The sequence below is a fragment of the Hipposideros armiger genome, unplaced genomic scaffold, assembly GCF_001890085.2.
Source record: "Hipposideros armiger isolate ML-2016 unplaced genomic scaffold, ASM189008v1 scaffold_63, whole genome shotgun sequence".
Lineage (NCBI taxonomy): Eukaryota > Metazoa > Chordata > Mammalia > Chiroptera > Hipposideridae > Hipposideros > Hipposideros armiger.
The window spans coordinates 286135-301131 of record NW_017731413.1 but is presented as its reverse complement, the minus strand read 5'-3'; the positions used below and the strand labels follow the sequence as shown (position 1 = coordinate 301131).

The 14997-nt window shown below is 38.9% G+C and overlaps 1 protein-coding gene across 1 annotated transcript in view; it reads left to right on the top strand.

The window, feature by feature from the left end:
* Positions 1-291: 291 nt before the first annotated feature.
* The window catches only part of ANO4 (anoctamin 4), a 282890-nt gene continuing 268184 nt past the window's right edge, over positions 292-14997 (top strand). Inside the window, exon 1 of the mRNA XM_019641684.1 lies at positions 292-412. Within this exon, the coding sequence (XP_019497229.1) occupies positions 292-412 (121 nt within the window). The remainder of the gene's footprint in view (positions 413-14997) is intronic.

The window sequence follows — 14997 nt, the reverse complement described above, 5'->3', positions numbered from 1 at the left end:
GCGCAGCTGGCCTCCTTCCGCCGTGCGCCTCCCCCGGCGCCTCCCCCCGCCTGCTTCGCCCCTCCTCTCTCCCGGCCCCGCGTCCTCCGCGGCAGGTTCAATCCCCGCGGGGACCCGGAGCGCGGGCACTCGGAGCGCGGCTGCCCGTCTGCGCCCACCTTCCCCGCGCCGTTGCAGCGGAGACCCGGCCGGGGACCCCCGCGCGCTGCCGGCACCTCACCCGCGCCACCGCGGCGGGCTGACTGGGCATGCTCAGGGGCAGGGCGGCCGGGCGCCGCGGGAGCCAAGCGCATGCAATCGCCGGGCCGGGCGCCGGCCGTCCAGGGGCGCGGCGCGCAGGCGGCCGCGCTCTCCGACGCCCTGGCCAGCCTAGGCCGGACGCCGGCCAGGATGGCCTCCCTCGCGGCATACGGTAACAGCGGGCTCCCGGGGCGGCCGGGGCGGCCGGGGCGGCNTAATAGGAATGTTATTAGCTGAAGGTAATAAAATATGACTTCAATAGCTTAAACAAAGGGGAGTTTATTTTTCTCATATGAAGCGAAGTCATCAGCTCAACGATGTCTATGCCTGTATCCCTGAGATTCTTTTCACCTTTCCTTCATTGTCCCAAAATTGTTACAGGAATTCCAGTTATCATGCTGACAGTCAAGGCAAGAAGAAGGAGGAAGGAGTGGAGAAATAAGCAGTTCAGCAGATCCCCAGCAGACCATCAATATGAGCGAACCCTGTGTTTATATCTCATCGGCTAGGACTGTGCCTGGGACCCCACCTAGCTGCAAAGGAAGCTGGGAAGTTAAGCATTGAGCTGGGAACCTTGCTATCCAGGACACAATCAGGATTCTATTAGTAAGGGAAAGTGGAGAGAGTATATTAGGAAGGCAACCAACACAATCTACTTTCAGAGACAAGCCTAGGTGTGTCACTGCTGTTTATGTCTTGGATCCGCTTTTTTCTTTGTCGGAAGAATGAGTTCAGTAATATTGTAGTGAACATACTGGAGATCAAAACATATCACAACAAACTTCAGAGATATCCACAATGTTCTCTCTATTTAAGCTTCCACTATACAAAGAAATATTTGTGGTAAAACTTAGAAATCAGTTTTAGCCATGAAGACATTTTTGCTGTAAAAACGTGGTGGTAATATGATTTACCCACAATTACAGAATTACGGAATGTAATAGAGATTCTTATGAAATTGCCTTGATTTCTCTGAAACAACGTAATATGTTTAGGGAAAAGTACATCCTGGAATCTGGTTGAGAGGTCAGTTGTAATTCACTGAAATTAGTTGTCTCCAAATTCACAATTTGATTTTAAGTTTCAAAAGAGATTCAAATTACATCAGGAGCTTAAACAGAATATAAATAGATCTTAGAGTCCTGAGGTGTGCAATATAAAATAGGCCATGCCTCAGGAGTTTCTTATGAAGATGTCTGCGTTGTGAACTTTTGGACCCTGATTCTGCAAAAATTATCCATCCTTAGAACTAGGTAAAATTGTGAAAGCCGGGCAAGTATCTGTCTAAACTTTTTCTCATCTGTGTGGTATTCAACTATGTGTGTCAGAAATTACAATGGAAATATGTAGTTTTCATTTCAGTTTTATTTTAAATCTTGCTTAAAAAATAATTATATGTTTATCTTGGGTAAAATAAATATAATTATCTGGCTTGAAGCATATATTGACACTACTTATATCATTCTCCTCTTCCCTAATATCTTTACTCTAATATGTTTAAATTGTTTAGCCCTCATATTGTCCTTTTAAAAATTGGTGATATTTTCAAATTATGTTCTTCACAGAAAACTTGACAACTACAGAAAAGTGAAAAAGAAAGCCTCATATCATTTAAGACACATTTGTATGTGTTTATTTGTTTCAACCCCAATGACCGCTTGGTGCAGTGTCCAAGATGGATTTATGCACAGATATACAGTGATGGTGTGTGTACCTGGAATAAACTAGCACCTCCCTAAGCCTGAGTAAATAAAACTATGTTCCAGCCTCAANATAAAAAATTTTACTGGGGAACAGTGTGTTTTTCCAGGACTCATCAGCTCCAAGTCATGTCATTGTTTCAATCTAGTTGTGGAGGGCGCAGCTCAGTGCCAAGTCCAGTCATCATTTTCAATTGAACTGGCAATCTTGTTCAGAGCATGCACTCTAACCAACTGAGCCACCTGACCGCCCAAAATTGACCCTTGTAATGTGTGTAATTCAGTGGTTTTTGTATGGTTAGAATAGTGCAAACATCACCCCCAATTCCAGCATATTTTCATCACCCCCAAAAGAAACCCCATACCCATTAATTGCCACTCCCCATTTTTTCCTCCCTCTATCTACATTTTTTAACTTTATTTTTTAGAGCAATTTTAGGTTTACAACACAATTGAGAGGGAGATACAGAGATTTCCCATAGACAGCCTGCACCCACACGTGCAGTTCCCCCATTAGCAATATCACTCACCAGAGCTGGACATTTTTTAGCAAGGATGAACTTACATGGATATATCCTAATCACCCAAAGCTCATAATTTACTTTAGGTTCACTCCTGGTGCTGTACTTTCTATGGGTTTGCACAAGTGTATAATGACATACATCCCTCATTATAGTATCATACAGAGTATTTTGCTGCCCTAAAAACCCTCTGTGCTGGGCCTGTTTATCTCTCCTTGCCCAACCCTCCCATACTGTCTGTTTTCTGTCTCTATAGAGTTGCCTTTTCTGGGCATTTCCTATGAATGGAATCAAACATATGACCTTTTGTCTGGCTCCTTTTCACTCAGCATAATTCTTTTTAATAAATGAATTTTATTGTTTAGAGCAGTTTTGGTTTACAGAAAAATTGAGCAGGAAGTAGAGAGTTCCTATACCTCCTTTCCCGACCCCTTACACAGAGTTCCCATTGCCTTTTCCCCCCACCGTTTTAACCATTTTTTAATGTACAGTTCCATAGAGTCAATTATATTCACGTTGTTGTGCCAGTGTACTGTTGTTTTTTTTTTTAAAGTTAAGGTGGAGAGTGGTCTTCAAACCAAGGAGAGAGTTCATGACCTCTCATAATCTGTCATCACATGGTTCCCCAGAGGCAGCAGCTGGCTGGGGTGCAGTCCCCTTTACCTTTTAGGAAGCTCCATTAAAGGCCTGAAATGGGCTCTTGGGAGCAGCAGTGACTCTCCAAGAACATGCACGTTCCTCCNCTGTATTAAACTTGTAATACTCAATATATACTGATAACAAAAGATGAATACAAGTCATGTTTGACTTCTGCAATTACAAGAGGTGCTCAAGGTGGTTACCATCAGCATACAGACACTTCTGATTACTGCAAACTACTGCTTGAGCAACATTGATCAAAGTGTGCACTTGTATACATATTTTTGGCACCACCGGTATTTACTCACTCAACACCCTCCACTATCCTGTGCTGTAGCTCTTTTTACCCCCATTTGGCAGATGTAAAACTGAGGCCCAGGTTAACTTATCTGCCCAATGTCACACAACTAATACGTGGTGGAGTTTGAAATTTGAATTCAGGCTTACCCCAGAGCCAGTGCTCTTTTCTAAGTCCCCTCATGGCTCTGACCTTCCATGAGTCTCAAAGCAATACGCATAAGCTCCTGCCATGGAGAGCACTGTGCAAAGCACTGTGGGTGAAATAAAGAAAAATAAGACCTCAATTCTGTCTTTGCGTAGTTCATCATCTAGTGAATTCAGTCAGACTCCTCTCCTGGTCTGGCCAGGACAAATCCCACACAACCCCTTTCCATGTCAGGGACTATTTGATGAGCAAATTCCAGAGGAAATATTTAGTATACAGGACTCTAATTTGACAGTGTTCATTGGAGATCAGAAGAGTAATATTTTCGTAAGTTGCTTTCGAGGACATGGGAATTTGTTTTTTAGTATAGAAATTTTTGCTTTTCACATTGAGATGGAAATTTGTGGTAATGTTTTCCATAAATATGAATTCAGAATAAGGTAGGTCAGCTTGAATTCCACACAAATGAATATGAATATAAAACATTTTTACTTGTACAGCCATTGCAACACTCAGAATTTTAGGATGAGATACATGTGTCTGTTTTCACAAAAGAATCATGTCATTTGTATAACAACATAAATTGTATTTACAGTAAATATGATTGGATCCGCTACTAATTTTTTTTCTGTATTAATGCATGGGATTTGATAACAAGGCAATGCCTCCAAACGCAAATTCTATTTTATCCTACATTCAGTTAAGTTGCCATGACAATTGTTCGTGTGATATGTTATAAAAGGCATTTATACGAGGACAGAATGCGTGAAGTGGTCTCCAAACACATATTACAGGTAAAAGCTTTTCTGTTACAAATTGAAGAGAGATTTTCATGACACTTGAGAAATAGAGGCCAGGAAGCCGGAACTAGAATAATCTGCTCTCTTCATCAAGATAAGAACTCACTGTTCATGGTTACTTTTGCAGTTTGTTCCAACTGGCTGGTCCTGATGTACTTAGGAAAACCCTCACTTCTTCTCTTTTCTACCATCACAACCTTACTGCCTCTCAGTATTTTTCCTCAAGGAAAAAGTATAAATAAAATAGTTATTTTAAAAAGAAGATTTAGAAGGCAAAACAATCAGATGGTCTATGTTTATTAAACACCATTCGGAAGCATACCATGAGCTCTGGAATCTGGTTTTAAATCTTGGATCCATCCCTTGCTAACAATTAATTAGCCACTTGGTGACAATTTCCCTGTCAAATGGTGATAACAATAGTATCTATTTCATTAATCTTAATATACCNATACAAGGTTAATGTAAAAAAAATCAATTGCTTTCCTATATACCAATAATGAACAAGTAGAATTTGAAATTAGAAACACAATACCATTTATATTAGCATCCTCTAAAATGAAATACTAGGTATGAATATAAAAAATATGTACAAGATCTATAGGAGGAAAACTACAAGACTCTGATGAACAAAATCAAAGAAGAACTAAATAAATGAATATTCTACATTCATAAAGAAGACTCAGTATTGTCTATATGTCAGTTTATCCCAATTTGATCTGCAGATTGAATGCAATCCCAGTCAAAACCCCAGCAAGTTATTTTTGTGGATGTCAGCAAACTGGTTATAAAGTTAATGAAGAGGCAAAAAGATGCAGAATAGCCAACACATTACTGAAGGAGAAGAACAAAGTTGGAGGACTGATGCTACCTGACTTCAAAACTTACTATAAAGCTACAGTAATAAAGACAGAGTGATATTAGTCAAATAATAAAGAGATCAATGGAACAGAATAGAGAAGCCGGAAATAGACCCACATAGATATAAGCAGCTGATCTTTGACAAAAGAGCAAAAGCAATACAATGGAGCAAAGATGATTTCTTCAACAAATGGTGCTGGAATGACTGGACATTTACATGCAAAAAAACAAATCTAGACACAGACCTTACATGCTTCACAAAAATTAACTCAAAATGCATCACAGACCTAAATGTAAAATGCAAAACAATAAAACTCCTAGAAGGTAACATAGGAGAAAACCTACATAACTTTGGGTATGGTGATGACTTTTTAAATGACATCAAAGACATAATCCATGAAAAAAATAACTGATAAGCTGGATTTCATTAAAATTGAAAGCTCCTGCTCTGTAGAAGACAATGTCAAGAGAATGGAAGACAAGCCATTTACTGGGAGAAAATATTTGCAAAGAACACATTGACAAAGGACTATTATCCAAAATATGCAAAGAATTCTTAGAACTCAACAACTAAAAAACAAAAACAATTTAAAAATTGGCCAAAGATCTTAACAGACACCTCATCTTAGAAGATATACAGATGGCAAATAAGCACATGAAAAGATGTTCCACATCACATGTCATCAGGGAAATGCAAATTTTAAAAAACCCCAAAAAACAATGAGATACCACTACATACCCATAAGCATGGCCAAAATCCAGAACACCGACAATACCAAATGTTGCTGAGGCTATGGAGCCACAGGAACTCTCATTCATTGCTGATGGGAGTGCAAAATGGTATGGCCACTTTGGAAGACAGGTTGGCAGTTTCTTACAAAACTGAAACATTCTCTTACCATATGATCCGGCAACTTTGCTCCTTGGTAGTTACCCAGTGAAGTTGAAAACTTATGTCCATACAAAAACCTGCACATCGATACTTATAGCAGCTTTATTCATAATTGCCAAAATTTGGAAGCACAACATATCCATCAGTAGGTGAATGGATAAATAAACTACAGTATATCTAGACAATAGAATATTATTCAGTATTAAAAAAAATGAGCTATCAAGCCATGAAAAAACATGGAGGAAACTTAAATGCATATTATGAAGTGAAGGAAGCCAATTTTTGTAGGTTATACAGTGTATGATTCCAACTACTATGCATTTCTGGCAAAGGCAAAACTATGGAGACAATAAAAAGATCAGTGGTTGCTAGAGGTTGGGATGGGTGGGGGAGAGATGAATTAGCAGAGCACAGAGGATTTTTAGGGCATCAAAAATATTCTGTATGATGCTATAATGATGGATACATGTCATTATACATTCGTCCAAACTCAAACAATGTTTAATATCAAGAGTGGACCCTGATGTAAACTCTGGACTTTGAGTGATTATGATGTGCCAGTGTAGGTTCATCAGTTTTAACAACTGCTACTCTGGTGGGGGGTGTTGATCATAGAAGAGGCTCTGAATGACTGGGGGCTGGAGTTATTTGGGAAATCTCTGTGCCTTCCCTTTAATTTTGCTGTGGATCTAAAAATGCTCTAAAAAATGTCTTAATTTAAAAAATGAAGTTGTTTTGTTTCTTTTTCTTTTTTTTTTTTTTTTGGTTGATGCCCCAAAAAGCCAAAAGCAAACATAGAAAATGTCCTGTTTCAAATAAGATGTTACATTCCTCATCCAGAACTTGCAACTGAGATGGTCAAACACTGGTTTTGCAATCCCCAGCCCCACACTCACCTTGAGAGTATAGGATTGAAAATGAGAAGGGTGAATTACAAAACTCCTGGGAGATGAGAGAAGACTCAATCACAAGCAGCTAGTCAGAGGAGATGCATTGCCTGTGTCATGGGAAGTTCAGATAGATGTTCCCAGAGGAGAAATCTCTGAGGAACCTACAAAAGGGGAGAGAGAGAGAGAGAGAGAGAGAGAGAGAGAGAGAGAGAGAGAGAGAGAGAGAGAGAGAGAGAGAGANGCCTGCTGAGATTTTCATATGGATTACATTTAATCTATAGTTCAATTTGAGGAGAATTGACTTTTCAACAATACTGAGTCTTCAGTTCACAAATATGATATATCTTAACACTTATTTAGGTCTTCTTTAATTTCTTCCAGCAGTGTTTTCTAGTTTTAAGAACATTTAAAACTAGAAAGATTTTGCGCAATTTTTATTAAATTTATTCTTAAGTATTTTTTGTGTTATTGTAAATGGAACTTTAAAGAATTGCTGCTGGTATACCAAAATAGAATTAATTTGTGTTCAGTTTTGGTAATTTGTATCTCTAAAGGAATTTGTATATTTCATTTAAGTTGTCAAATTTATTGGAATGAAATCATCATAATATTCCCTTACTATCCTTTTAATTTCTGTAAGACCTATAGTATTGTCCCTCCTTTCATTCCTAATGTTGCTAATTTGTGTCTTCTCCTGTTTTTTCTTGATCAGTTTAGCTAGATGATTTCAGTTGTAGTAATCTTTTCAAAGAACCAGACTTTGGTTTTATTGGCTTTCTTTACAGCTTTTATAGTTTCTATTTCTTTGGTTTCAAATGTTATCTTTATTATTTCCTCCCTTCTACTTGCTTTGGGTTTAATTTATTCTTCTTCTGTAATGTCTCAATGTGGAAACTAAGATTATTGATTTGAGGCCTTCCTTATTTTCTAATATAAGCAGTGAAACCTTTAAATTTCCCTTTAAGTGCTGAGTTAGCTGCACCCTACAAATTTTGATATGGTGTTTCTTTCATATTTATTCAGTTCAAAGTATTTTCTAATTTCCCTTGTATTTGTCTTTGACCCAAGGGTTATTTAGAAGTGTGTGTTTCATTTCCAGGTATCTAGATGCTATTGATTTCTAATTTAATTCTATTGTGATGGAGGCATATACTCTATAGGATCCAGTTCTTTAAAATTTGTTGAGACTTGTTTGTGGCACAAATTTAACTTACCTCAGTGAATGTTCCATATGTAACTGAAAAGGAAATGCATTCTGTTATTATTAGGTGAAGTATTTCATAAATGCCACTTAGGTCAAATTGATTCATCATAGTGTTTTAAAAATATATTGTCTTACCAAATTATTATTATTATTATTATTATTATTATTATTATTATTGGTATACTTATTCTATCAATTACTGAGAAAGTGAGTTAAAATAGCCAACTATCATTGTAGATTTATTAATTTATGTCTTTAGTTTTTACTTCATGTATTTTGAAGCTTTGTTATTAGGTGCATAAACATTTAGGATTACTATGTTATTTGATGAATTGACCCTTTTAACAGAAAATTTCCACCTTTATTATTGGTAAAACTCCTTGTTTTAGACTCTGTTTGATGTTAATATACTTCCTCTAGCTTTCTTTTAGTAGTGTTTTCATGTTATATTTTCCTCACCCATTTACTTTTTTACCTGTGTTTTTGTATTTAAAGCACATTTCTTGTAAACAATATATAGTTGAGGCTTGCTTTTTCATTTATTCTAAAAATCTTTCTTTGGCTAGCATGTGTAACTCATTTATATAATGTAATTATTTATGTTTCTGCTACTTTCTTGCTATTTGTTCCACCTGTTGTTTTGTTCCCCTTTTTATGTTTCCCTGCCTTCTTTTGGATTAAATGAATTTTTTTTGTGTGTGTGTATTTCATTTTATCGCCACTATTGGTTCATTAGTGGCTGTTGTACTTTTTGTGGTTGCTTGAGGATTAGACCATGCTTCCTTAACTTATCAGTATGAATTATTAATACCCCTCTTTACTTATCATGTAAGAACCTTTCAACAGTATATGTTCTGCTTACCTCCTTTTGTCCTCTCTTCTATATTTGTTATATATTTTCCATCTATATGTTTTATAAATGCTATAATAGTTTGCTATTATTTTTACTTTAAACAGTCAGTTATCTTTTAAACAAGTTAAGAAACTATACCGTCATTTTTTTTTAAAGATTTTTATTGGGGAATTGGGGGGATGGGAACAGTACTGGGGAATTGGGGGAAGGGAAACAGACAAGTTGCTGTCGTTTTGTTCTTCAGTCTAGTTGTGGAGGACGTTGCTTCACTGGCCCAAGTTGGCACCATCATTGCACTTTTCCCAGGCGAGACAGATCTGTCGCTGGCATCTGGATGGCCACTCACGGCAGCTGCTGGCCACTCATGCTGGCTGCTGGCTACACACGGTAGCCTATGGCAACCCACTGCAGCAGGGGCTGCAGCCTACGCCATCACCAGAGACTCACGGCAGCCCAGCTCCAGGTTGAACTGTTGTTCAGCATCTTAGCTGTGGAGGGCAGTGTCACTGGCCCTCATAGTTGGGATCTGAACAGGGACCCTCTGGTGTCCTAAGCCAGCTCTTAACCAACACGCCACTCGGCCGGCCCTATACCATCATTTTTGAACAATTTAGCTCACAACTAGTGGAATGCCATGAGTTGACTGGCTTAAACCTGAATATCTGAATCAATCACTGTCCAAGAGAATGGATTTATCCTTAGACCACTCAGGCCTATTGAAGTCCTAAACTGGGCACACTTTTTCTGAAGCACATGGGGTTTGTAGGGAAGAAATATAAACATGAAGAAAAATATTGTTGTGTTTTAAGGAAGAAAGGAAGTAATTTATGCTATCTAGGCAACCAGCAATGGCCACTGGCTCAAGTTATTTCCTTACTGGTTTTTAATGAGTCTGGCTGCACTACTCTAAATGGCTTTCATCCACGAGCAATTCACATAGACACACTCTAAGCAGGGCTAGTTCCATATAATTTGATTGATTAGAAGATTTCACTGGTATGGTTTAATATTATTGTGCATTTTATGTGGATTTCTAGGTAATTGATGTTATAGAATGGCAGGTGGTATTTCTCTGCATTGCATAGCACTCCTAGGAATCTCAGAAATATAGGTAATTATCTTACCATAAAGTTATATTAAGAAGCTTGATTAACAGAAGATATTAAAATCGATTTCTTGAAAATCAATTAATGTAGTCCATCACATCAACAGGCTAAAAATGAAAAATCACATCATCATGATCAATCACATGATCAACCACAGAGATGCAGAAAAAACATTTCATAAAATCCATTACCCATTCATGATAAAAACTCTCAGTAAACTAGGAATAGAGAGGAACTTCCTCAACTTGATAAAAATATCTACAAAAACCTACAGCAAATATCACTTAATGGTGAGTACTCGAAGCTTTCCCACTTAAATCAGGTATAAGGCAAGAATATCGTCTTCCCCCATTCCTTTTCAACATTACACTGGACAATCTAACTAATGCAATAAGACAAGAAAAGGAAACAAAAGGTATACAGACTAGGAAGGAAGAAATAAAACTGTCTTTGTTTGCAGATGATATGATCATCTATGTAGAAGATCCANGGGATTTGTCCTCTTCTCATCTCAGTCCATGTGATTTAGATGGAACTGCACATGTCCTCTTACCACTATGGATAGTCATAAGACCAAGCCTGAAGGAATCAATTTATTCCATATTACTGACCATTGAGATAGGTTCAGAGATGGGTGCTTTACTTAAGTTATTCCAGGAAGACTCAATCCTAAGATTTCTAGTAGAAAGGGGGAAAAAACCCACTTTTTCTCTACTAGGGTTGTTGAGAGGATAAGATGAAAGCCTACACCTGCTGAAAGCCATTTTGTGATCAAAGTAAGAAACTTCCAAGAATTAAGTAAAAAAAGAAGAAATGCCAAGAAATGGTGAGAATGAGATTGAGTTCTGCGGGTAGCATTTGAATCCCTAGGTTCAGCGGTGGTTTGTTCTCTGGAATGTTCAATACCTCGAGCCAGTAATTTTTCCTTTTGCTTAACTTGGGTTGATTTGGGTAGTTTTACTTGTAGTGGTGGATTTCAAAAATGGCCACAAATTCTTCCCCTTCATATATTCATACCCACTTGCTCTATAATGTGGATTATACGTAATTATAATCCACATTGATTCTGGGCCTAGTCATGTGATTTCCTTTGGATAGAAGGTGCCCACAAACATGACACAGAAGAGGTTTGAAAACCATGTGCACAGCAGAGTGTATCCTCTCTCGATGCTTTTTGGACCCCTCATCACTGCTGTCATGTGAATAAGTGCTGGTCACTTCCTTGCTGAACAATGAGAGACCATTGAAGCAGAGAAGAGAAGTCTCAGCTGAACGATCTTAGATTAGCCAGCCCCAGTCTATCTACTAACTGATCACAGACAAATGAAAAAGCCCAGCACAGATCAGCCAAGCTTTGTCCAGACCTGAAAAACTTCCCAGCAGGATCATGAGCCAAATAAATGATTGCTATTTTAAATTAATCAGATTTGGGGTGGTTTGTTATGCAGCAAAAGCTAACCGATACATTTGCCAACAAAAGAGTGCTACCTGCGACAACCATGTTATGATAGTTCTTTTACATCTTCTTTAGCCATCTTTAAAATGGCAATTTTCTGATAGTTTAATGAGCATGTAAGCAATGTCTTAGCCCACTGAATTGACTCCAGTGCTGAATATTTTAGGTATCAGGGAAGAATTACGGAGAAACTGAGTATCTTTTCATGCATTTATTGACCATTTGCAACCCTCTTTTGGGAAGTGTATTCAAACATTTTGCCCATTTGCGGGGGTGGGGTGGGCAAGGAGAATTGTCTNCCGGGGCGGCCGGGGCGGCCGGGGCGGCGGGGGCGGGCAGGGCCCGGGAACCGTCCGATCATCCCGGGAAACTTCGGGGTTCGGCTCAGGAAAGGGCTGGAAAGGGAGGGAGCCGGCTGCAGCGCGCGTCAGCCTCGGGGGGCGATGCTCCGTGCGTTTGGAGGCTGCCTGGAGCTTGGAAAGGGGGTGTTTGCAGAAAGAATCGGTGGAGCAAAAACGCCTAAAATGTAGAAGGTGTCTGGGAGCTTCGGGACTCCAGAAAAATCTGTTTCGCTTCAGAACACCGAGGGGAGGGGATACGGGTGTTAAGTCATTTTTAACGGTGCGAGGCTTGGAGTTCGGAGATCTGCTTTCAGTCAGCGCTTATCTTGTCCCTGACTGACCTTGGACAAGTTATGGAAACTTTTCTGTTCTTGCATGTCTCTATCTGTAAATTAGAGATGAGGATATCTTTCTGTCAGATGCTATGGGATTAAATAATATGCACAAAAAATATTTTTAATTCAAAAAATCAGCTTGGAAATGAAATTTCTATGGAAATAGAAGTCATAACCCCCTTGTTAAAGAAATACATATTTTTTGTTAAATAAATAAATATATATATTTTATTATTTTAAGACGACACCGCACAATTCTGAAGGAAAAAAAAAAAAACCCGTGTGAAGGTTTCGGATTCAGCTAGAAATCCCAGGGTGCTGGGGAAGCCAACAGAGCTCTTTATCAATATTCCTGCTTGCGTGGAAAAAGCAGTTCTCTTTAGTCCTTTATCAGAGATGCTGTGGAGACGGGTATAGGACGCAGAAACTCAAGTAGATCTCCCTCCCTTCCCCTGGCTCGCAATCAGTTGCTGTGATAACATCTAGTTTTGGCGTTTTATACACGAAGGCAGTGAGCAATTGTTGGGGAACGTTCCGCAGGGACGTCTCCAAGCCTGGAGTTGGCGTGAGGGGACATTTCTGCTCTTTTGCGTGGAGGCTTCATTCTCTGGGTCAGTGATGTCCCCTGCTCATTTCCCCAAGGTTAAAGAGGTCAGTGTCTCTTAGGGTTTAAACTGTTTAAAGTGACCACTCAGGTGGCTCTGAGGGTTTGCAATTGATGCTCGGGAACTGCTAACAAATTGTGAGCTGGTTACAAATTGCATGTTAGTGGCCTTTTTTTTTTTTCTTTCTTGAAGCATTTTCTGCTGGGTTATGAATTGTTCTTGCCCCTGCTGCACATGTAACGCACAACACTGTCGCTCTTGGGTTACCATCTGGGGATAAGTCAACATTGTGATGGTGTTTTAGGCATATTCATTGGCAGGAATCTGTTTTTACACTTTTTCCGATCAGAGGAATCTTAACTTCTGGTTTTTAAATATCGTGTTAGATTTCACATGCTGCTCTGTGGATACTGTCAATAATAGGTTTACATAATAATCAGTTCCATAAATTTCTGCAAGCTTTAAAGGCTTAATTGGGCACCTAGGTGGAGAAAAAGAAGCCAGAAGTAGTGGAATTATTTTTTGAAAAGTAAGTATATTTCAGTAATTAAAGGAAAAGGTGGCAGATCTTTTTTTTTTAGCAGTTAAGAATGACACAGGTTTCTCTTTAGAACCTTAAAAGAAAATGGAACAGATTTAAATAAATATATCATTTAGAATTTGTGCCATTTTAAATATATTTTTGATGCATTCTCCTCCCTCCTCATCCCTAAAGTGGCTAATCTACCTAGCCACAAAGTGGGCATTCTTTCTTGGGCGTGTAGAGATATAATCTAAGACATGACAAGATAAGTTAGTCCCTCAGGGTTTTCAACCTAGGGAACACGTTAAGAAAAAACAAATTTGAGCACATTGAATATATTTCTCACTCTCGATGCTGTCGAGATCATTATTTGATGAGAGCTTGTCCCAGCTCTGGAACCTTACACAAATCATCTCTCTGAAAATTGAACTTTAAAAAATGTCCCCTTTCAGTTCTGATGGATTTGGATTTATATATCATGATGGGGGGTAATTTAAATGTCTTGCCTGGGATTTATAGGCTTCAACTTTTTTTTCGTTTGGCTGATTTAATAAACGTCTCAGTCCTGTCTTTTGCACAGGGGCTGCCAAAACAGTGAACAGTTATGCTGTAGACCATGTGTGTTGGGATCCCAAGGAGAGAAATTTGGCTTATGTATGCATTTCATTAGCAGCAGCTTCCAGTAAACCTTATTAGCTTCCTATCCAAATATGCATTTTTGACCCTGTATTGGAACTTGCTCTTTTTTGTATTTCAGCATCAATTTTACGTTCAGGAAGCCATCTAGACTCATGTATTCTAGAAATATGAAATGAGATTAATTTCATTTCTATAATATAACCTCTAATAAATATATGTTCAATGGATATGCAATTTTAAAAATTCTGGAGTTTTAATGCTTCAACCTTTTGTGCTCAGCTCTGATTTTTCTTTCCTTGTGCTTTAAATGGTTTAGGTTCTTCACCGCTCTTAGCTCATTATATAACCATGTGCATGAGACCAAGGATGGGTGACAAGTCTCTTTTAGAGAGAAATGAAGGGGACTTGATTTGTTCTTGACCATGCAGAAGACACAGGGCCGTGTCCGAGGCTGAACCAGGAAGGGGCTTGTGGTTGGATCTGCCAGCCTGCCATCAGCTTCGGGTCTGAGGAGGCTTGAAAAGGGGCCCAAGGAATGTTCTAGAGCACAGTGGGGCTAGGCTATTTTAGATAGAGAAAGCCTCTCTGAGGAGATATTTGAGCAGAGACCTAAACGGAGGAAAGGAACGAGTCATTCTATTATGTGAGGAAAGAACATTCCTGGCCAAGGGGCCGGTAAGTGTAAAGGCCCTGGGGCTGAAACATGCTCATTGTCATATTCAAGGCTAGTTGGAAGTTTAGTGTGGCTAGAGCAGCGAGTATAAGTAGAAGACAAGAAAGAAATGCAATCAGAGCCAATATTGTTGTTATAACTATTCTCCCCTTATTTTCCTCCTTCCTCTTGAATTGCTTCTTTTTTTTGTGGACTCTTCTATTTATGTTGGTGTTTGTCTGGGTTCCGTCCTTGACTTTATAATTGTACTGTCAACTATGTGGATGACATTGAT